Here is a 22,056-nt window from a genome sequence, read left to right on the forward strand (position 1 = left end):
ATAACAGAGCATGATGAGTAGTAGTAAGTGTGTGTTTTTCCATGTGAGTGTGAGACGTGCAGAGAGGAAGGACCTGCTTTTCTACCTTATCTTGCACATCCAGGGGGCATTTCTTGTCATGGAGGAATCTCAGGGTCTCCACGTGGCCGTGTCTCGCCGCGTAGTAGATGGCGTTGGCTCCGCTCTGAGGGTTGGAGAGAGAACAGCGTTGCAGGATTTATCCCTGACCTTTAGTAAAGAGTCTGCAGCCACACGATAGGAACGCATCTTTGGAAAATACTGTGCCGTGCTCTTTAACACGGGATCGTTCTGAGGATGTGCTTGGATGTTGGGCTCAGACACAAAGTTGAAGCTGTGGTTTCTAACCGGAGGAACGAGATCAAAACACGTTCTTCAATCGTTTCTTTATAAATTCAGAACGTCTCTATATAAATCTCCTGAACTCGCTGCACTGATGATGACAGAATGAAACGTTTGTTTAATGGCAGCCTGATGCTGTAAGTCAGTCTGTGCAGCATTAACCTGATTTCATGTGTGGCACTGAAATCAAATCAAAGACAACGAGATCGCTGCGTCCAGAGTTCAGAGACGTAACGTCGACCCTGGTGTGGGTTGGCAGCTCCAGACGTCTCTTATTTTGTAACATCTTGGAAAACAAGGACGGACCTGCAGCTCGGTGTAAGCACAGAGTGACTGCACCGCACGATGAAGGAAGTTTGTCAGGGAGAAGCTGCTGCGGATGTTCAGCTGCTCACAGAGAACTTCCAGGAACTGTCGGCTATCGGAAGGGAAACGATTTCAGGCTCTGCTAAAGTCTTCCTCCCGTCTCTGACGCTTCACTGATGAAGATGCAGCTGTGACAAAGAGTTTTAGCAGTGGCACAAGTTTTGTGTTTGATGCACTTTGTTGGTTCTGAACAATCTTAAGCAACTTCATAAGTTTCAAAGAAATAAGTCGACGTCAGCTGTCACATGTGGGCTCTGACGGTGCTGCAGGCAGAGCCCGCAGGGCTAAACTCAACCCTCACATCTACATTAGCTTCTGATTTTTCTTAAGAAGAAGAAGAAGAAGAAGAAGAAGATATCTCACACTTTTTCTTATTTCAAATTAAAATGTGTTTATAAGATATGATAGAAAACCTCCGAGGCACCACAACAGCATCAGTGCACGCAGAGCAAGGACGAAGCCGAACCGACGATCAGAGCTCAAAGTCCATCCCAGCATTACGCACTGCGCATGAAACAGCCAATCAGCAACGAGGAGCGGCTCTGATCACTCGACTGTGTTTGATATTTGTTTTTACCATTTCTGTCATTACACAGGCCCAAATATTCACAATCACGAGAACCTTCATTATGCAACGTCGAAGCAGGTTTGTTCCCTGAAATATTGATTTTGTGATATTTGATTTTACAAAAAAGTTTGCTGTTAGCATCTGAAGCTGTCCTGGTTCACAGCGGGGTCAAAGGTCAGCTGTTATGCGTCTTACAGCTCCTTCATGCAGTCTTCGTCACAGCAGATCCGGCTCTTACCTTGTCGTGGGCTCGGATCTCCGCTCCTTTCCTCATCAGGACCTCGATGATCTGAATGTTTCCACAGCCGGCTGCGATCAGCAGGGGAGGAGTCCCGTGCTGCAAAACACACACACACGCGTGTTACGCTTCCTGTTTATGTGTGAACGCTGCGTCTTTAATTTGTGCGGTAAAGCTCAATCTGACAGCCCGTAGTTACACAGAAAAACGTGGCGAGGAAGTAAACGAGACTGAGGTAGGAATGATGAATGAAAATGGCGCGATGACCTTTTCTGAACGAGTCCCCGAGCAGAGACACAGACTGAGCCGACGAGTCTGTCAGTTACCGCCTCTACCTCTGGTTGTTCATCCTTCCCCTCCTCATTTCTTTCCTCTTCCTTTCTATTTTCTTACACTTCACTGAGTTTAATGGCTTCTCGTCCTCCCATCGCCCGTCAGCTGTCAGCAAACAGCGTCTCCTTCCCCATCGAAGCCGAATGGAGATGAGACCGTAGTTAAGTCCTGACACGTACCCGACCATCAGGCTGCGCGGTGTAGAAACTAAAACACGCTTGTTTCTAACTGTGTAATCATGCCCAGGCTGTGCTGTGTGCTTGGATTTATAAAAAACCATAAAACGCTCCATCGGTGCCACAAACCGGACGTGAACACTCCTCCCTAACACGCTGCACCACGAGCACATCCTCCACCCACATCCACTGATGTTCTTTAATGAAGACGTGGTGATGCTTCACAATAACACTTCAAATCTGCAGATTTCACCTGTTTACACACACTGCAAAAGTCTGCAGGTGACAGATGAGCCTGGAAGCGACTGTGGGACCAACTGTGGAAACATGCTCTGTGGAAACATGCTCTGTGGAAACATGCTCTGTGGAAACATGCTCTGTGGAACGTCAGTATTTAAAACGTCAGGCTGTTTTTCTTCTGTTGTGTTTTGGCTGGAGGACGGGACGACCTAGTTTCTGGGATGCTGGCAGCTTTAAATAAACATGGAAAAGACACAAAGATTTTTACGGAGATCTTTGAGACGATTCAAGCTTTCAATTTATTCTTTAATCAACTTTTAATCGCTCATGATTTCGTAGCCGTTGGGGATTTGTTGGATAAGCGGTTAATAAAATCGAGGGATGGTTGTGTCAGGGTCTTTATATTCCTGGATGTATATTTCACTTTGCTACGTTTTGCCTTGGATGTGAAAGCAGGATTCCCGTCCACACAGTGTGGAGCACAGCTCAGACATGTAACTCTGACAGCCAATCAGCTCTCTGCGTCGGAGCAGAGCTGGAAAAAGCCGGATCAAACATCATCACAAACATCATTATGCAACACGAAGCTGCACAACAACTGAATAATTTCTCAAATTATTTGCATGATTCGTCTGAATCTGGAGCACAGCGGTGCAATCCAGCCCACTGGATACCTGTGAGACGTACCTGCAGTGGAATAACTCAGATCTTCAGTTTTTAATAAAACGCTGCTCCTGCGGAGCCAGCGTTCCTACACAGGTGTGAAAAATGCCCGAAAAGGGAAAATTATTCCCTAATTTTCACAATTTCTTTGGATCATGAAGAATAAACAAGTTATTTAGTTATAAAAATTGTATATGTGACGGTTTTATCTGTTTGAATGGTTACTTTGTTAAATGTGAACGTTTAAAGAAACGCTGCTCACGCTCGTGTGAGGCTGACCTGCTCGAGTTTCCCAACCTTAGCACAAAGCCAACTCGTTACCGAGTCTTAACCTGGTCCCAGCTCAGCGTCTAAAACTCAAAGCGTGACTTCTCAGAGAAAGATGGAGGCAGCACATCCACAGCTCCACACACACACGAGTCTCTGTGTGGATGACTCAGGGTGGCGCCTGCTTCACTTTGATGTATTTAGTTTTGAATAGAGACACTGACAGAGGTGCTTCTGTGTCACTGCTTCAGATTCGTTGGGTTCAGCAGGAACGAGCTGAGCGTGTCTGTGCGTCACCTTGTTGGGCTGGTTCACATCGTAGTTGTTCAGCGAGCCGAGGAGATGCTGCAGACCCGGCACGTTGTCGTCATTTATGGCGTGGATGATGGCCTTCATCACAAAGGAGTCTTCCTCGTCCTAAACAGGCGAGAAACACGGTTAAAGACATTTAATCCTCTGCTGCTCACTGGACGATCTAAACCGAGAATCCAGTGATTACGACTCTGTCAGCGACACGTGACCCGGTCACCTTCAGCCAGAGTCAGCCGTGCAGCGCAGCAACCGGCCGTGCCGCCTCGCTGCACAAAGAGACGACGATGAGCGAGGCGGGGAGGCGAGGAGGCAGCGAGAGAGCGAGGCTGATGTGGCGTTTGCTCAGCCAAGCTCGACTCTTTGGCCGCATTCCTCAACATAACCTCCCTGCTGGGCGAGCCGTGACTAAAGCACCTCGGAGAGCCGCAAACAACACAAACATGTACGAGCAGCGAGGCGCCTGCTGGGAGCTCCGTGCCGACCTCGTTCGCACACACGTGAAAAAACACTGCAGACCTCCGGGTCTCGTTGTGACCTCCAAAATACAAAGAAATGATTTAATAACTGCAGTACAAAGAAGCGGCCTTCCGACTGCGATGGTAACCCACACTCATCCATTTATTCATCGAGCGGTGATGCAAGCAGACGCTCAGCAAGAACGAGGCCTAATCACATGAAGTCTTCACAAGTTCAAATGTTTTTATCTAAACTGCAGAACAAATACCTGAATGTGTGATTAAAAAAAAACAAGAAAGACAACAATCAAAAGGTTCATTTAAGGAAGAAACCAAAACAGTCCTGCAGGAGCATGCAGGAATAATGAGCTATCTGAACTACCGGAGCTGAACTCGGTAACATGAGCTGAACACATGTAAACACTGCAGCTTCTGTGAGAAACTTAATTATTCACAAAGCCGTCCCAGCAGGCCGGGCTGTTCTCAGAGGCCCGCACGAACACCCACCTGTACGTGCTTTTCAGGTAAGTCACTAAACCGTGGAACTGCCTGGAAGTCTCCATCAGAGAGCTTGTGTTTGTTACCCTGAACCACAGGGGGCGCTGTGACCTCACCGTGCCCAGTCCTACCTGTCAGGTCACCTGTGACGGGAGGAAGCTGCTGTGTAATCCTTTGATGACATAACAGGGCCGGCCTCGGCTGCTTTGTGAATGATTAAGCTCCTCACAGAAGCTGCAGTGTTTACATCTGTCCAGCTTATCGGTGTCGACTGGAAACGGACACGCTAACAACGTAAAAGCCTCCGTGTGTCCGAACAAGCTGACTCATCATTTACCGCAGACAGTCAGACGCACGCCGGAGCACGCCGGGAGCCTGGACACCACACACACACGTTGGGTATTCATGACTTGTGGGGACATCTCACTGACATAATGCTTTCCCTGGACCCTAACCATGAAAAATGAATTCCTAAACCTCAGCCTGAACCTTACCATAACCAAACTGTAACTCTGACACTGAAACCACACTTTGAATCTCAAAAATGGCTTCAAACTTGTGGGGACCAGGATTTTGGTCTCCATAAGGGCTGACGGTCCCACAAGTACAGTAAACCTCCCAACAAAGATATAAACACACACACACACACACACACACACACACTTCTATAAACATGCAGCAGGAATGAGGAAAAGATGGTTTTCTGCCGTCTGTCAGGCCAGAAATACCTGAGCCGTAACTGAACATTTCAGTCAAACTGAAAGCGGTCGCGCTGCACGTCTCTGCTCAGTTACTCTAATTCTTGGCTGGAGATACGGGACTGACTTCAGACCTGGAACAAGCTGCAAATCCAGTCAGGTGCATGAAGCTGAATGCATTTATGTGCTGCTCTGCTGGTGTGAGGCTCCGCGTCTTACCAGCGTGTCGTCGCTGCGGGCCACGCTGATGTTGCTCCTGGACAGGAAGGAGCGGGACAGGCGGTTACATAAGGAGATGAGTCGGACCGATTGCTGCAAGAGACAAACAGAGAAGACACGGGGTCGGTGAATGTGCAGAAGCAGAACAAGCTCACGTCACGTCACGTTAAGGATCCCCGCCGACAGGCAGGAGAGCGATTTTCTGCTCTGGTTGAGTTCTTTGCTCCGATTCATCCCTCGTAACCCGCTGACCTGCACGTGGATCGACGTGACCTCACACGTCTGCAAATGTTCGAGCTTCACGTCGATGTTACAGATTATATTTGTATTTATTGACACATATCAATCATCATCACCAGAGAGCGAACTGATGACCTCAAATGATCTCTGAGCATTTGCTCAGTATAAAGATCAATAAACACACAAAGATTTTGTCCAATTAATAAGAATTCATTTATTAAAAGCAGGTTTTCTTTGTGTCGCTGCAGTTTTTTATTCTTCCCTCTGAATTTCGAGATGAGCCTGAGCTGCGTTTAATGTTTGTGTGTTTTGGAGGTTTTTTTGTATCAAACATAAATAAATCCTCAAAGTCAGATGAAGGTTGCTGCAAAGCCAGGAGCTGCTGTGAGTCACATCCCCAAACAGAAGACAGAAACATGGCGACAGCACCGCCGCAGGTTCAAACACCGCCGGGTCAGCTGTGACGAACCGAAGCCGACACGCAGTAAAGAAGTGCCGGCGGTGAATCTGATGGCTGCGGCGATCAGCAGTGACAGCGAAGCACCAATGAGGAGACTTTGTAGCAAGAAGCTTTCAGAGTGCATCATGGGAAATGTATTTTATTGCTCCTGAAGCTTCAGCGTGAGCGTAGAAACCAGTAAGATGGAAAACTCTCACCTTCCACTTTCTTCTGGCTGCAAACTTTTTGAACTTCTCCATGTTGACGGCCGACTCCTTCCTGCTCAGAGCCTGCTGAGTGTCCTTTGGCTGATTATAGGAAACAAAACGAGATAAATGTTAAAGTTAGAAAAGCTCAGACAACAAAATCCAAACGCTGAAATCAGTCCCACCTTGATCCAGGGGTGCTGCAGGCTGTCCTGGATGGTCATTCGCTTTCTGTGGACAGAAAAGGAAACTCGATGATTCACCATCAGATGTTCCAGCTGCTGCGGTTCAGCGTCACAGTCTTTGGATGTTCTTTGTGCATTAATGCTGATTATTTTCTGTTTTACAAAGGAAACAAACATCCAGGAGCTCGCGGTGTAAATTCAATGAAACATTGCCGCACCGTCCTTTCCTCGAGTCGCCCCGACACCCAGCGAATCACGTTACAGGAAGTTTATTTTTAACGACGCGTCTCACACGCTGCAGATTTGTAGGTTTCACAAACAAGAGCAGAACTCTGTGTACAAACCTCCTGTTCACACTGAGAGTTTTGGAAAAGTTTAATGTTGGATTACTGAACGCGGGCGGCGCACAAACGTACGTGCAGATCGATGAAACTGCAAGAAATGACAGCAGAATCATTTTAGTCCGACTTAAACCCAGAAAGAGTCGAGAATCATCAACTGTTTGTTACAGATGTGCAAGAGTCCGAAGAAAACATCCAACCTGTGCCGAACGTCAGCGCTGAGATCACGGATCACTTTAACGACATGGCGGAGTTTATGCTCTGGAAACGATCTGTCCATGATCACATACAGCCCACGATGTCCAGTGTATCATTATTACTGTTATGATGATGGGTTCTTGTATTGGGATGGAGACACGAAGCCTGACAGCAGCAGGACTTTCATTTATTTCCTAATTGTTTTCATTTTAGTTGCTTTAATCTGAGGGAGTTACAGGTTATTAGGGCTGCCACAAACGATTATTTTGATAGTCAACTAGTCACCGATTATTTTTGCGATTAGTCGACTAATCAGATCATCATCCATTGGACTTACAGCGTACAGCTTATTGCACCAGCAGCATCTGCTCTTATATAACTATCATTAGCTTACAGCTTTAATTGTTTAAGGTCTGTGCTAACTAAAAATAAAGACAAGATGATAGTTTATTAAATTTTAATGAAATTTGCAGATTGTTTCGGTGAAGTTTAATAAACTCCTTGCTATCTAAAATATAACAGGACACCGGAGTAAATTCTCGAGCATCTCACACTTCTGATAATCAGCTGTCTGCTTGACAGCTGTGTAAAAACTATAACTTTAATCTCAGCCAAACCGATTTACTCAGGAACAAATAAAATACTGAAAAAAAGCCAAACAATAACATTTTTAAGTTATCTAAGTGACTTATATATGTTTAACCTGAGTAGCGAAAGACAGCGGTGGGTTTGAAAACGATTTGCCGGGAGTCCGGTGTTCTCACGGGCTCTAGCGAGCCTTGCCCCCGGCTAGCTATCGAGCTAGTGGGTAACAGACGTCTCCGAAAACGCCGGAGCGCTTTTGAAAATATGTGGTGTCTTGATAAACTAAGCAGATATTTGAGGTTTACACAGCTACATTCTCGCCTGAAATATGTTAAACGTTTATTTTGTGACCCAGAAAGAATAATAAGAGTAATATTAAAACTAACTAGCTGCCGCCATTGTTGTAAACTGAGCTGGGCTGCGCTATGAATTCTGGGACACAGCTTCTTCTTCTTCTTCGGGGTTTAACGGCAGCTGGCATCCTTGTACATGCAGTGCTGCCATCTTCTGTTTCAGTCCGGTATTACACTCTTAAATCCTACTACTTATTCCTGCGTCTTTTGTGATCTTACAAAGCTTCAAACGACGCGTCGACTATTAAATCAGTCGTCGACGATTTTGATAGTCGACGTAATCGTGACTAGTCGACTAATCGGGGCAGCCCTACAGGTTATAGATGTATTTTTGGTTTTATTTGTAAAATGTTTTGTGTGCTTTGAATCTGCTTCCCTCTGTTTGAACCTGCCAGGCTTCCTGTGTGGGTTTACTTCCTCCCACAGTCCACAGACACCCACACCGGGTGAGTGTAAACTGGCTGTAGGTGTGCGAGCTGTGCGTCTGTGTCAGCGACAGCCTCGGCCACGTCTCTGTGTGTCTTTTAATAATCGTTTGCTGATATTACACAGCTGACCTTTGTCGCTCTGCATCTAATGAGCAATAAAAATAAAAATATAACTGTTCTATGAATCAGGGTGACAGCTGCTCTTTGTTAACCTGGAATATTCAGTTTCCTCTTTCGATGCTTCTCTACACGGCGTCTCATGAAAGGCGGTACCGAGAAACCTCGGCGTGGTCGTCTGAGTAAAGGGAACAAATCTACGTGATGCACTTCGGTGCTACTTCCCGAGACAGACAACAGTTTGGAGGACAGATTTTAAAACGCTCACATTTCATCCAAACAAAGCAGAAGTTAACCTGACAAACAGAGTAATGCACAAACATTAATGATTAATATTTAGTAAAGCTCGATGTGAGTGAGGCTGCTGTGCTTCAGGGTGCGACAGCCTCAGTCAAACAACAGCCCATTGTTCAGGAAAGGTTTCCGTACGTCCTACATCGATTTTGGGGAACCTGGCGAAGGCGTCGCTTCCTCTCGGCTCGGCCCGATCACCACCACATCCCCGTTTCCAGCCGAGGCGACTGCATTCACACAAACCACACAGGTTCCCAGACTTCCAGGCCTGTGCTGGTGCAGCTTTAACCCAGCAAACTTCATAACAGCATCTCTTCATTATCTTCCTGCCGCCCGAGTGAATGCAAACCTCGACGCAGATCAATTAAAAGCCGTTCCATTACGAAGCTCTCGGCCCGTCATCTCTGAAAGCCCCATTAGGCGAAGCTGGTAAAGAGAGTCTCTCCCTCTGTTTACAGCAGCGCATGCCCACCCTTCACCGTCTCCTCTCTGACTTAAGGTTACCCAAATGAAATTATCCTCACACCTACAATTAATCACCTCTGTTAGCCCCCTCGTTCTCACGCCGTTGTTTTGAAAGGAGCTGGCGTAATTACGAGCAGAAAAGAGCTTCGATGGCGGTAACTGTCCTCGAGCACAGCTGCAGCCATTCAGCTGTTGCTAGAGCAACTCTGTAACGAGGGAACAGTCCAAACAATTTTAGGAGCCAGCGCCAAAAGGCACGGCGCCGAGCGAGGAGGCAGGCGTAGCTGGAATATCTGCAGAAAGCACCTATTCAATTTTCCTGTCAGCTTTTTAAAAGCGATTAAACGAGACCAATCAAAGAGCGATCATTTAGAAGTCAACGCGTCATTTAAACGCTGCTGTTACAGCCAAGATTCAGAGCTGAAGATTAAATGTGTTCGTTTGTTGTTCAGCTGACTGGAGGAAATCACATCGTCAACCAAACTACCTCGAGTCAGGATACGCAGGAAGGCCTCAAAGCAGAAACTTGTGTCTGAAGGAGTCAGCCTGCAGTATCGCAGCTATGCATGGAAACATTTCTCGTGATTAAAGCAGCTCCTGCTCTGATGTGACTCTAAGGCCGCTTTGATCTCAAATACAATGGAAACAGAACATACTTTGGATCTTTGACGAGCAGCCTTGCTATGAAGTCTTTGGCCAGCATGCTGGTGTTGCTGAAGAACTCCTCATCGAAGGTGTAGTCCACCGCCGACACGTTGGCCAGAGTCTCCTGCTTGTTGTCGCCCAGGAAAGGAGAGGCTCCGCTCAGGCTGCAGGACGAGAAAGGTTAACGGAGAGGTCAGAAACGTGCAGGCTGGCGGGTTTTTATCTTTGTGTGAGGACTTCTGTTTTAACAAACCAGCTCTGCATCATAATCAGGTGTAATCTTCTCTGACTACAGCTCAGCTGTCTTGTAATCAAAGGAAGAGGAATTTTGATTTTAGTCCAAACGCTGATGAGCTTCAGCCCCTGAAATCGAAACTACAACCTTACAACGCTTTGCTGAGTGAATGTGATTAAAGAGCTGCAAATAATGGTGACTCGTTAGTGAAGCGTCGCTATCAAACACTCTCACAGGGAAACCAGCTGGACCGCTCTCGGTTTGAGTGCAGGAATTTTAATGCACCTTCACACCTCTCCACTGAACGCACACACAAAGCAGATGCACTGAGGGACGCACGTTTTAATGGACAAACCACGGCGCAGCACACGCAGGGCTGAGCAGTCGTGCACGTTAACGAGGGCTCAGCCTCCCGGACTTTAGCCCGTTAAACCGAACAGCAGTTCCCGACAAACCCGGCCTCCCCTTCTGCTCCGACTCCTGCATCCCGTCACCGGCTGCTAATTAACATGTGATCTGGGGGAGGCGTGGAGCTGGTGCAGGTCGAGCTCAGGCTGAGGGGAAATGTATGACTTTATCGACTGTATAAAGGTGCAGCTGCTCACAACAAACAAGTCATTGCGGCGGCTCGTTACGAGGCCAGGCGATACAATCGGCAGGAAAGCGTGACGTCAGGACTCCTGGTGACATTTTACCTCCTGGTTCTCCAAAATACTCGTGCACTGAGCACCAGGCCGAAATAAAGAGGAAATAACAGCGCGTTTCATTACCCAGAGCACTGTTTATGATTCTGTGGTCATCGTGTCACGCTCATCGAACGCTCCCACACCACACACACACACACACACACTATACATTACATTTGCCAGTGAGAGATGAAGAGTCAGCGCACCTCTCTGTTGCTCTGCTGTGATAAGAAGCTGAGAACAATCTATTTTCTACCTTGCCAGCCTGAGCTGTGACAGCTGTGTGGGCGGACGCCACGAACAGGGATGCATGTGTGAGTGTGTGCGCGCGTTTGTATTCATGTCTTTGTGGGGACTGGGTAGATGTCCCCACAAGATATCAATACCAAACGTGTGTGTGTGAGCACTGACACATTTGTTTAAGATTGTGTATCATGCAAACTAAAAAGCTTGTATTGTTTGCAGCTGCTTATTATTTAATATTCTGATGACACCTTTAGGTTGGCGTTTGGCATTTACCCCTTCTCTCTCTCTCTCTCTCTCTCTTTTGCCTTGTTTTGTTTGGCACGCTCGGCATGTTTGTGTAGGCAAACGCAACTAATGTGCGATTTGCTTTTTGGAAAAATTGGTGTAGGTGTCACTTTGAAGGATAAAGGTGCGCAGGAGCTCAGGAAGCCTTCAGCTGAGTACACAGAGAGGCGACGGGATCATCGAGAGCCGACAGCAGTCGACCGGCGGGTCGTCGAGGACGTGAACTTTACTTTTGCTGGTGAATTAAACTGTGCTGACACGTCTGCAGGCGACTGCTTCACTAACACAGAGCACACAAACAGCTGTCTGCAGAACGGCTGCTTTAAAGACCAAACTAAATGAATTCAGGAGAATTTGCTGGATCTAATCAGACTACAGCTATCCTCTGAGCTGAGCTCCTTTATCAACCCAACGACATGCTGATAAGATCAAAGCAGACTCGGCAGAGCAGGATAAAGTCCAGAGTCAATTAGCTTAAGCAGACTAGCTTCAAACAGGCACAACAGTGCACGTTAGCGCTAATATTTAAGAATCAGAGCAAATAAAAGAAAAGTTTTCAAATATTAAAAACAGCTTAACGTGCGAGTTACATGCAGAGATTATCAGGATTGGGAAAATCCCATTTGTGGCTCAGAGGCAAAGATCCGATCTGTTTAAAGTGTTTTAAATATTGTGACGAGCTTTGGCTCATTTACGTTCCAGTGTGCGCGCATCAGGAAAAACAAGCTTTTAATAACAGGGCTGTTCAGTGTGTCGGGGTGTAAACATCCTTCTAAAAAGGCCACTTCTTTAAAAATAATCAAACACTGCTGGAATTTATTAGTATAAATCAGTTTTATATTAAACAACCTTTTCCGTCAGTGGATAATTGGACGTGCGATGAGAGCGGGTCCCATCACAGCGTGACAGTCAGCGAGCCCACAGGAAATGTGTCGGTGACCCTGTGACGGCTTTGTTTGGTGACTGAGCTCAACTCTTCCTCAAATTAAACCACGAAGAACAAAGAAATCAAAGAAACTGATGATGACGTTGGAACAAAACGTTCTTCAGGTGAAAACCAGCCGCTGATCATGGAAATACAGCAGCTTGATATTTAATACAAACACAATCACAACAGTAGCTCTCTGACGCCATCTTTAAAGTGCTCTGTGGGTTTTTGCTGGTTTGGGTGTGACAGCTGACTGGTACGGTGGCCCTGAGAGGTCAAATGCACGACTTACGAAGCGCCATCAAGAAAAAAAAAAGGCTCCGCACAAAAGACAAAAGAAGAGTCAAAAAGATCAAAGACGGAAGGAAATGCGTGTTTTAATCACATGATTCATAATCGTGGACACACGTGTTTGCTCGCAGCCGTTTCCTGTTAGCTTGTGATTTTCACAGCTGGGCCGTCACGTTTTATGAGCTTTTGAATTATTATTTTTTTGCTGCTAATTTCTGATGTTTCAGTGCATTTGAGCTCTCAGGGCCACCGTAGATTCGCCCACCGAGGTCAGAGAGACGCCGCTGAGATCGCCGCGTCTTGGCACACGCTGCTGCTCACGCTCAGCGAGTGAAAACACAGCAAAGTGAAACATAAAAACTGGTCCCTTCCCATCAGGTGCAAAAGCCTTCAGCCTGCATTCTTTCTAATGGCCCAAAGGGGGCGACTCCTCTGGTTGCAATAGAAAAACGAGCGGACTGCTCAATTAATCCTGTAATTATTCCAATTACAGTCAGACAAGCAGAGCAGGTTCAAAAAGCTCCATCACTGTCCATCGCTTATATACAGTTTATGCAAGAGCACGTTTGCTGCTGGGTGTGAGATACTCACAGGATGTAGGTAATCACACCGACGCTCCTGGGCGGAGGCAGGAGAGAGAAACAGAGTTCAGCTTTTCAACATCTCGAACATTAAACACCATGAAAATCCTCGATGTATTTTACAGCAGACGCTCTTTGAACACAGCTGGGATGAAGCTCTGCGTGTGTTTACTCACCACATGTCTGCCTCCAGGCCCAGAGGTTCGTAGTTGACGACTTCAGGAGCTGCGAGGAAACAGAAGATTGTTAGCATTCAGGTCGGCACACAGACGTTACTTCTTCTCCACACTAATTATTCTGTGTTTTCACATGGCAGGGCCTTCAGAGTTTGCTGAGCTTTACTGGAGCGCATGATCGCTTTCAGCTAGGTTCGCTGATTTGTTTGTTCCTTCAGAGGTGTGATTTTCTAAGCCACTGTTTTTTTATGGCGCCTGCTAAAGCTGTGATTTCTTTTCTCTCCACTTGTCTGTAAATGTGTGAATAATCAAAGACAAATCACTAAATTCATTTCTAATCGTGCTGAAACAAAACATCCTTCACCTGAAAGAAGAACCCACAAAAATCAACGGGATGATGTCATCGTTTTTTCTGCAACTCCATTTATGGGCCAATCAAATGCTTCCAGACTGTAAACAATGCCTTTTCAGCCTTTATTAGTTTATTTTGACAATAAATCAGGTAACAGTGTTTCCCACCTGCAGAAGTGTCTTTATATCGGTGTGGTTTTTATATTTGGGTGCAGCGCTGCGTTAAAGTACGTGTCATTATGTCTCTGTGTGGAGCTGTGACTGAGAACAACTCGATGCAAATTGCAGCAATCATGTGTTAAAGGATCTAAACTACCTTAATTTCCTCCATCAGGGCCTCGCCTCTAACAGCCGACTGTGTTGGTAAACGAGCCAGAACAGCAGGGCGAACTACAACAACTAACTTCCTGTTGCTTTTACAACCCCAGCACGCCGCCGTCAGTATCACACACTCACCTTTTCCAGCTCGCCCTGCAGCGGCCGAGCGCTGCGTTCCCGCAGCGGAGCAAAAACTGAAACTCCAGAATGCAAAATGCAAAAGCAAGACTCATTCTTGGGCGACCGTGGGTCAGGGGGTTGGGAAGCGCATCTGTAACTGGAAGGTCGCTGGTTCGATCCCCCTGCTCTCTCTGTCCTGGTCGTTGTGTCCTTGGGCGAGACACTTCACCTACTGGTGATGGCCAGAGGGGCCGATGGCGCGATATGGCAGCCTCACTTCTGTCAGTCTGCCCCGGGGCAACTACAACTGTAGCTGCCTCCACCAGTGTATGAATGTGAGAGTGAATGAATAATGGAATTGTAAAGCGCTTTGGGTGCCTTGAAAAGCGCTATATAAATGCAATCCATTATTATTCTTGGCATTTACATTTACAGCCATCTGCCATTTAATCTGCTCGCTTCATAGCGGAGACGAGACGAGCAGGATTCAAGAATCCTGGATTTTAAACAAACAGCCTGCAGGAGCAGCGAGAGCAGCCGTGGAGGGAAAAGCTTTTAAACGTTACTTTGACTTTACTGAAATTTTAAAATGGCTTAAAATAACAACTGAGACGAGTTGCAGACAAGACTTGCAGAAGGACTTAATTTATTTTGAATCTTATTTTACTATATTGAGCTTTTATTCTTATTTACTGCTTCAACACTTTAGGTTTTCAGCGCTGAGAACAAATAAAGAACATGTTATTTTATGGAAAGCATAAATGTTTATGTTTTGCAGCTGACTCGATTCTCCAGCATCGTCTATCCCACACATCATTTTGGCTTTCTTCCACCTGATCTTTATTTACACCGTTTGCCCGCTGACACCCCGCTGCAGCGGGAACGTGCTCTGGTCTTGGCCTGGATCATGCTGGTAGTGGGCACTGGCACCAGGCGGAGGGTTGGCTGCTGCCCCAGAGATGAGGGCAGATGGCACTGGTGTCTCTGCAAGTGTGTGTACTGGTTTAGACATCTTTGTGGGGATCAAAAAGTGGAACGTTTCTATACTCGTGGGGACCAACAGTCACTTATGAGGACAAAGTGCCCGCCCCCACGAGTGTGAGACTCAAAATGTGGTTTTAGTGTCAGGGTTACAATTAGGTTAGTTAGGCTGAGGCATTCATTTTTGATGGTTAGGGTAAGTGGCAAGAGAAAGCATTATATCAATGAGATGTCCTCACTAAAATATCAAAACAAGAATGTGTGTGTGTGTGTGTGTGTGTGCAGGCAGCAGGGGCCAGTTCTGATAATCTCCGGCCTATTATCAGGTCTCTCTCTCGGTCCCTCCGGTACATTTGGCGTCCATTCTCACAATATGCAACCTCTGGGATGAAGCCAGGAGAACAGGGTGGTGCAGTGTGTGTGTGTGTGTGTGTGTGTGTGTGTGTGTTCATGGTGGGAAAACAGAACAGTGTCAGAAACACAAAGTCCCGTGTGCACAGCTGTGGGACACTGACCTACAAACTCTGGAGTTCCAAAGATGTTTTTAAAATCGTTGCCAAAGTCGATCTTGTGGGCGAGTCCGAAGTCGATGATCTTGATGCGCGGGTGAGGCACTGAGCGGCTCAGCAGCATGATGTTCTCCGGCTACAGAGGAGCAAAGAAAACAGGATTCATCAGCCGAACCAGACGGGAACTAGACTTACTCACAGGCTGGACTTATAATTATTATTATTTATAATATAATAATTCCTGAATAATCAGGCCTGTCTCATCTTAAAGAGTACCTGTTATCCAAACAGACACTATGAGTATTTAACAGTAAATGGGAGGCGGAGCTTTCAGGGGCTCTCTTATGGACTCAGCTCTACTTTAAGATCAGGCTTCAAACTATCTTTGTTGAGCAGACATGTGCAGCTCTGGACTTCCCCTGATTTTCCATGATGCACACAACACTTCTCCTCCTCCTTTCACTCCACATGTGTTTACATTCAACAGCTGCATGTCATCAACTTTTATCTCGCACGCAGTTTAGGTTTTCTCTCTGCGGTTCCTCTGCAGCAGGTTGGTTGTCCAGACAGTGCTGCTGACACCTGATCATCTCTCTAATATCGACCTTTAAGGGAACTGTTATGAATCGGCTGTAAACTGAAGAGATTAGACAGAGGAGGGAGTGACATTTCCATGATTTCAATGAAAAACAGCTCAGACGTCCAGAAACAGAGCAGACGTGTGCAGGATACACAGCGTGTCCTGTGTGTGCAAATAGAGGAGGAGGCAGGAGCACACAGGAAGAGTCTGGCAGGAAGCAGGCTCATCAGGGATGGAAATCCCATGCAAATCGTGAGTGGAAACCTCTCGAGGAAGTGGGAGAAAGGATAGAAAGCCAAAGACGAGCTTTAGATGAGTCCGCGTTCCCTTCAGGTCTCGTCCTTTCAGCACGATTACGAGCCTGGGATTCAGTCCGGGGAGGAACAGATCGGCTGTGGGCAGCGCTGACAACAGCTCGCCCGCTCTGTTCTCTGCTCCACAAACAGCCATGTTTATGCTCATGTTTATGCTGGAGTGAAGGAAGATGATCCAATGTGGGTTACAAGCTGTTCCAGGTCTCCGTCTGCATCATGTGGACACCTTAAACCAGGAGCAAAGTGGAAACTGCGACAAGGCGGCGAACGCAAACACAGATACACGATCGGTAAACAGAGACAGAGCCGACGCGTCGGAGCCGAGTTTTCATTTCATATACTTTCCAGTAAAAGAGCAGGTGACTCTAAATGATTATGGCCTGAATGATTATGCAAATCACACAAGTGCACGCAGCACAGCATATGTGGCTGTGAGCAGATGCACTGAGTACACTCACAGGTCACGTTACTGTCTCTAACAGCTGATTGGAAAAGAAAACTTTTGCATTTCCTTATAAAAGCAGCGTAAACAGCCTCCAACTAAAACTCACAAAACATCTTATAAAGCGTCATATGACCAGAATACGGGTGGAAATATAAAAGACACCTGACGTGTAGTTTTTAGTGGGATCAGTAAGTAAAGTATATTAAATGAAGTCTGAAGCTGAGCAGTGAATAACGGCGGCTAATGCGCGGAGCGGAGGCTGCGTGCTCGGTAAAAGCTCCAGCATTGATCACGAGCGGCTGAGCTCAGAGGTTATCATTATCTGCAGGCCTGAGGCCAGCGTGTCCCAAACTGTGATGTATGAGGACACCAGGACGCCACGTAAGTGGAAAACTGATCAATGATAATGACCGAGACACAAACAAAGAACACTCACAACCAGAAACACTGGACAGAGCTCGTCCAGCAAGGAGGAAACATAATGTGCTGCACTGTGCCGAGTGCTTCCTGACCTCTGCTCTTCCCTCTGGAAAACTGTCCACACTAACAACAGAGACCTTAAACAACAGATTAGTCATGACTATGAGCCCAGAGACACAGAGAGAAACCAGAGTGGTCAAAAAGATGCCACCGTATCGATATATCAGCGCTCCAGTCAGCTGACGGTTAGGAGCAGGACACTCCGAGGGTTTCACTGCGACACAAACACACGAGCGTCATCTCCCAAAGTGTTCTTATAAAACCGTGACAAACGTTTGGTTCTCATGTTTAAGGACGTTAATGAGACGAATCCCTGGAAAACCGAGACAATCAAACTATTAAACATCACACAGCCAGTTAGTTAGCATGTAAAAAAGTGCATTTGAATGGCTCACCCAGACACGTTTGTGTCCTCTGAGATCATCTGAACTCACACAGGTCAGGTATTTTAAACATCATTATATTTCACATAGCAAAGTTCATCAGGGCTCCATTTTGGTTTTTATATGTACACAGTTTTATTTATCGATGGCAGACACTAAATGTTAATGATGGTTTCAGTCGTTTTTATCCCAACTAAACATGAACGGATCCGTTTTCATCGTCAATTTTCTCTTTATGTTTGAACATTTGGCGAATCTCCTTCTGTTTCACTGGACAGCATCACAGTGTAGAGGCAGGAAGTGGAAATCATCTTAAAGCATACATATATTTTCCGACACAGCAATGAGCCAAGATCTGGAAAAACCTGGACAAGCTGTAGGAGACACGGACAGACTCAGAGTCACGAATGACTCGATTAATCGATTCGTTGTTTTTAGATCTTTTTCATTGTGAGTGCACAACATCCTCAGCCCTGCGTGTTATTAATGTGAGCCACTGAACTATCACACAGCTTTTATTTTATCTTTTTTATCAGTGGGTACAGCACACACACACACACACACACACACACACACACACTTTGTTTTCATATCTTTGTGGGGACACCTCATTGACATCATGCTTTCCCGAGCTGCTTACCCAGACCATAGCCCAACTGTAACCCTGACACTAAAACCACATTTTGACTCTCTTCGAACTCGTGAGGACGGCACTTGTCCCCAAAAGGGCTGTTGGACCCCACAAGTATACTTCTGATTTTTGGTCCCCACAAAGATATGTAAACACACGCGCACACACGCACGCACGCCGGACTGGTTTAGCTGCAGATGTACCTTGAGGTCGAAGTGAGCGATCCGCTTGGAGTGCAGGTAGTGGACTCCATCCAGGATCTGCTTGAGGAACTGCGTGGCCTCCTCCTCGCTCAGGGACTCCTTCTCTGCCAGGAAGTCGAAGAGCTCGCCTCCGGCCACCCTGGGCGAGGTGAAAGAAGGACGGGGAGGGGGAGGGGGAGAAAGTGAAATCTCTGAGATCAAAGCCAGCAACAAATCCCAGATTAACACAGCTCAGCTGATGTAATCTAATCATCCTGATGCTTTAGCAGCCGACCAATTTACACATCCAGAGGAGCGCTGTCTGCACAAAACCGCTTTAAGTCAATGAAACCCTTCAATAAAAACGACCTGTTGGGTTATTTAACAATGGCGCACTATTTCCTGTCTGCATTTCAATAAACAGCTTCAAATGTTCAAGTTCAAACACGAACTTGAAGGAAGAAATAACACCGGCCAGTGCTGCAATTACAGTCTTTAAATAAATAAAATAAGACTCTGCAGCTTACCTCACCAACCTCCTAAAAACCCGACTGACTTTACTTCATATAAGCTCATTGAACACAATGATGTTGAGATTCAAAACTTCTTACATATTTTATTCTTCACAGTGAGGAAGAGCAAAGAGAGATGTGAGGATAAAACAGAGGAAAGCTCTGAACAGGGAGACGGGGAACGGAGAGAGGACAGAGATTCGTCTCCGTCACGGTGAGATAAAACTAGCAGCAGTAAAGAGTGTGTGTGTGTGTACCTGTTTAGACATCTCTGTGGGGCCCACATAATGCTACTATACTTGTGAGGGCCAACAGTCACAGCCTCACGAGTCTGACAGTAGTTTTTAGATTCAAAATGTGGTTTTAGTCTCATGGTTACAATTAGGTTATGGTTAGGGTTAACACTCATTTTTGGTGGTTATAGTAAGCAGCTAGGGGAAACGTCAATGACATGTCCTCATTAAGATATGAAAACGAGTGGGGGTGCGGGCAAGTCTAATTCCAGTTCCTCACATTTATTCACTGCAAGGTAGGAAAACCACAACAAAGCTGTACTTTCTCAGGAAGCTGCGTCAGGCCCAACGACCACAGAGACTGCTCGTGAACTTCTACCGCTCCACCATCGAGAGCCTTCTGACCTACTGCTGCACACTCAGGTTCGACTGCTGCACTGTGGAGGACAAGAGGAAACTGCAGCGGGTGGTGAGGGCAGCAGAGGCACCTCACTAACCCCCCTCAGAGACATTTATACTGGCAGACTTCATCATCAAAGACCCCTCACACCCTGGACACTCACTTTTCCTTCCCTCTGGTAAACGTTACAGCTCCATCAGGTCGAAGACAAACAGACTCAACAGAGGTTTTTACCCACAGGCTGTCAAACATGTCCTACCTCCACCCTGATTGGAGGATAACTGCACTGCCAACACTCATGGACATCACACTTCATTTAAAAACTGTATTTTTATTTATACTTTAATGGAACCAACATTCCTCCCACTTTAAACTGTATTTATTATTTATTATAGTAGCAACTGCATTCCTCCCTCATTGTTCTTGTAACAGTGACAATAAAGATTCTACTTTCTATTCTTTTCTATTGATTGTTAGAAATCCATTTACTTTGATAAGTTGTGTTTACTTTGCAGTGGAAAAATAAAATGACCACAGTTAATGTTTCCCCATATTTATCCTGAAATAGAAACCCACAAATACACAAATACAGACACACACACACACACACACGCACACACACATTCACACACAGCAGCTCTGTCGCCTCTCTGCAGCTCGTAGTTGTGCGTCATTATCGTGGCTGTATTTACCACGACGGCAGCACGACGGCAACGCAAAGACACAAAAGAGACCCAAAATCAACAAAACACGACATCTTGTCACTTCGATTTCGCTGCACGAGCCGACTTTGACTATAAACACCAAACTGTACCGACATCAGCTGTTTCCATTTCACATGCAGCGTCTGCACAAACAGACGAGTCCTGTGAAATAAAAACTGGCACCGGGACTCATGAACGGAAATCAATACACTTCAACACATGACGACAATATTTCACCATCACTGAACACGATTTGTGCGCCGCGTCTGTCGTCCGCACAATCTCAGCGCTTCGTCTGAAAGTGTCGCTTTACTGACTGTGATGTACATCAGGAGGAAGGTGAATATCCGCGGGCTGCTGAAACGCTTTAAAAACGGTGGGTATGCAAATGACGTGAGGCGAAACGTGTCGCGACTTTAAAACCTTCTAATAATCATCGAGTTGTGTTAAAACCCATTTTTGAAGCTGAAAAATGAAGCGAACGCCTTTAAAATCTGCCTGCATTAAAAATCACGCCGGGGACAAAGGAGGTGCTGGGTCTCTACGGACAGCTTATCTCCCACGTCATTAAACTGGGGCTCCTGCTGGGTGTTTAACGGGTTCTGTGCCTGACGTTACGACTGTGTGGTGCTAACCATCCAGAAAGTGGGTGGTGTCATCGTGGCTTCATCAGTCTTTTATATCGCCTGTGGTTTGCACCGGGGGCTGGTTCTGACCCATAACAGATCAGAGGTTCATTCCAAGTACAGAAAAGAACATCGAAATCACACGTTACCAGATCCAGAAAGCAGCCACACCTGTCAGCAGCGTTTACCTCAGACATCAAACCAGCCAATCCAGGAGCTTCAAGCTCTTGTGTAACATTTAAGCATTTAAAGTCTTTAAAACAAACTTCCTGGTTCATATTTGATCCTCTATCAGCAGCAGCTGAACACCGACAGACGTCTCGTCACCATCAGCGGATCAAAGTGCGTCACGAAAACGAGACGGATCGAAGACTTCAGGGAAACTTAAGTGTCTTCTGCTGAAATATTTGGCTTGTATGTAAACTCTATACTCTCACAACCATCAGTCCATCCATCACTTATGGAGGCACTGGTGTGGCTTCTGTGGGAGCCTGGTGTGTTTCTCCAGGGTCTCCTCTGAACTCGAAGTTCGAGCTGCGACACCCAACAGAGGAAGCTCGAGGACAGAAACGTCTCCTGCTTCACTCACTCGTTAATAACACCCACAGATAACCGGCCTCCACTTCCTCTGAAAGACTCACAACATCTGCACTTCAACAACACAAAGAAAAAAGCATGAATTTTCCATATTTGTCCTTTATGAGGTTAACAACGCTTCATTATGTAGTGAAAATAAACGATGCTGTGGAAGTGAGCAGTGAACATGTGAGATACTGTGTGTGATGGAGGTAGAGGATAGATGGATGGAGCAGAGGTGGAGGTCTTTAGAATGACCCGAGGGCAAAGGTGGCTCAGCTGACACACGTCCCTGACAGGTGAGAACCTCAGGTGTCTCAGGAGGGAGACGGCGGCTCACAGACCGTCCACTTACAAAGTGCCTCCGACAATCTTACAGGTTTAAAGACGCGAC

At 46.3% G+C, this 22,056-nt stretch overlaps 1 protein-coding gene across 1 annotated transcript in view; it reads right to left on the reverse strand.

The window, feature by feature from the left end:
• Window positions 1-22,056, reverse strand: part of dapk1 (death-associated protein kinase 1) — a 69,856-nt gene that overhangs the window by 19,290 nt on the left and 28,510 nt on the right. Inside the window, exons 4-14 of the mRNA XM_084945373.1 lie at window positions 18,633-18,771; window positions 15,603-15,732; window positions 13,318-13,366; window positions 13,152-13,178; window positions 9,901-10,053; window positions 6,464-6,509; window positions 6,291-6,380; window positions 5,394-5,486; window positions 3,509-3,628; window positions 1,533-1,631; window positions 86-184 (exon numbers count right to left, since the gene is read on the reverse strand). Coding sequence (XP_084801499.1) covers window positions 86-184; window positions 1,533-1,631; window positions 3,509-3,628; window positions 5,394-5,486; window positions 6,291-6,380; window positions 6,464-6,509; window positions 9,901-10,053; window positions 13,152-13,178; window positions 13,318-13,366; window positions 15,603-15,732; window positions 18,633-18,771 — 1,045 coding nt within the window. The remainder of the gene's footprint in view (window positions 1-85; window positions 185-1,532; window positions 1,632-3,508; window positions 3,629-5,393; window positions 5,487-6,290; window positions 6,381-6,463; window positions 6,510-9,900; window positions 10,054-13,151; window positions 13,179-13,317; window positions 13,367-15,602; window positions 15,733-18,632; window positions 18,772-22,056) is intronic.

Source organism: Perissodus microlepis, chromosome 12 (assembly GCF_051167445.1).
Source record: "Perissodus microlepis isolate ML-2025 ecotype Zambia chromosome 12, ASM5116744v1, whole genome shotgun sequence".
Lineage (NCBI taxonomy): Eukaryota > Metazoa > Chordata > Actinopteri > Cichliformes > Cichlidae > Perissodus > Perissodus microlepis.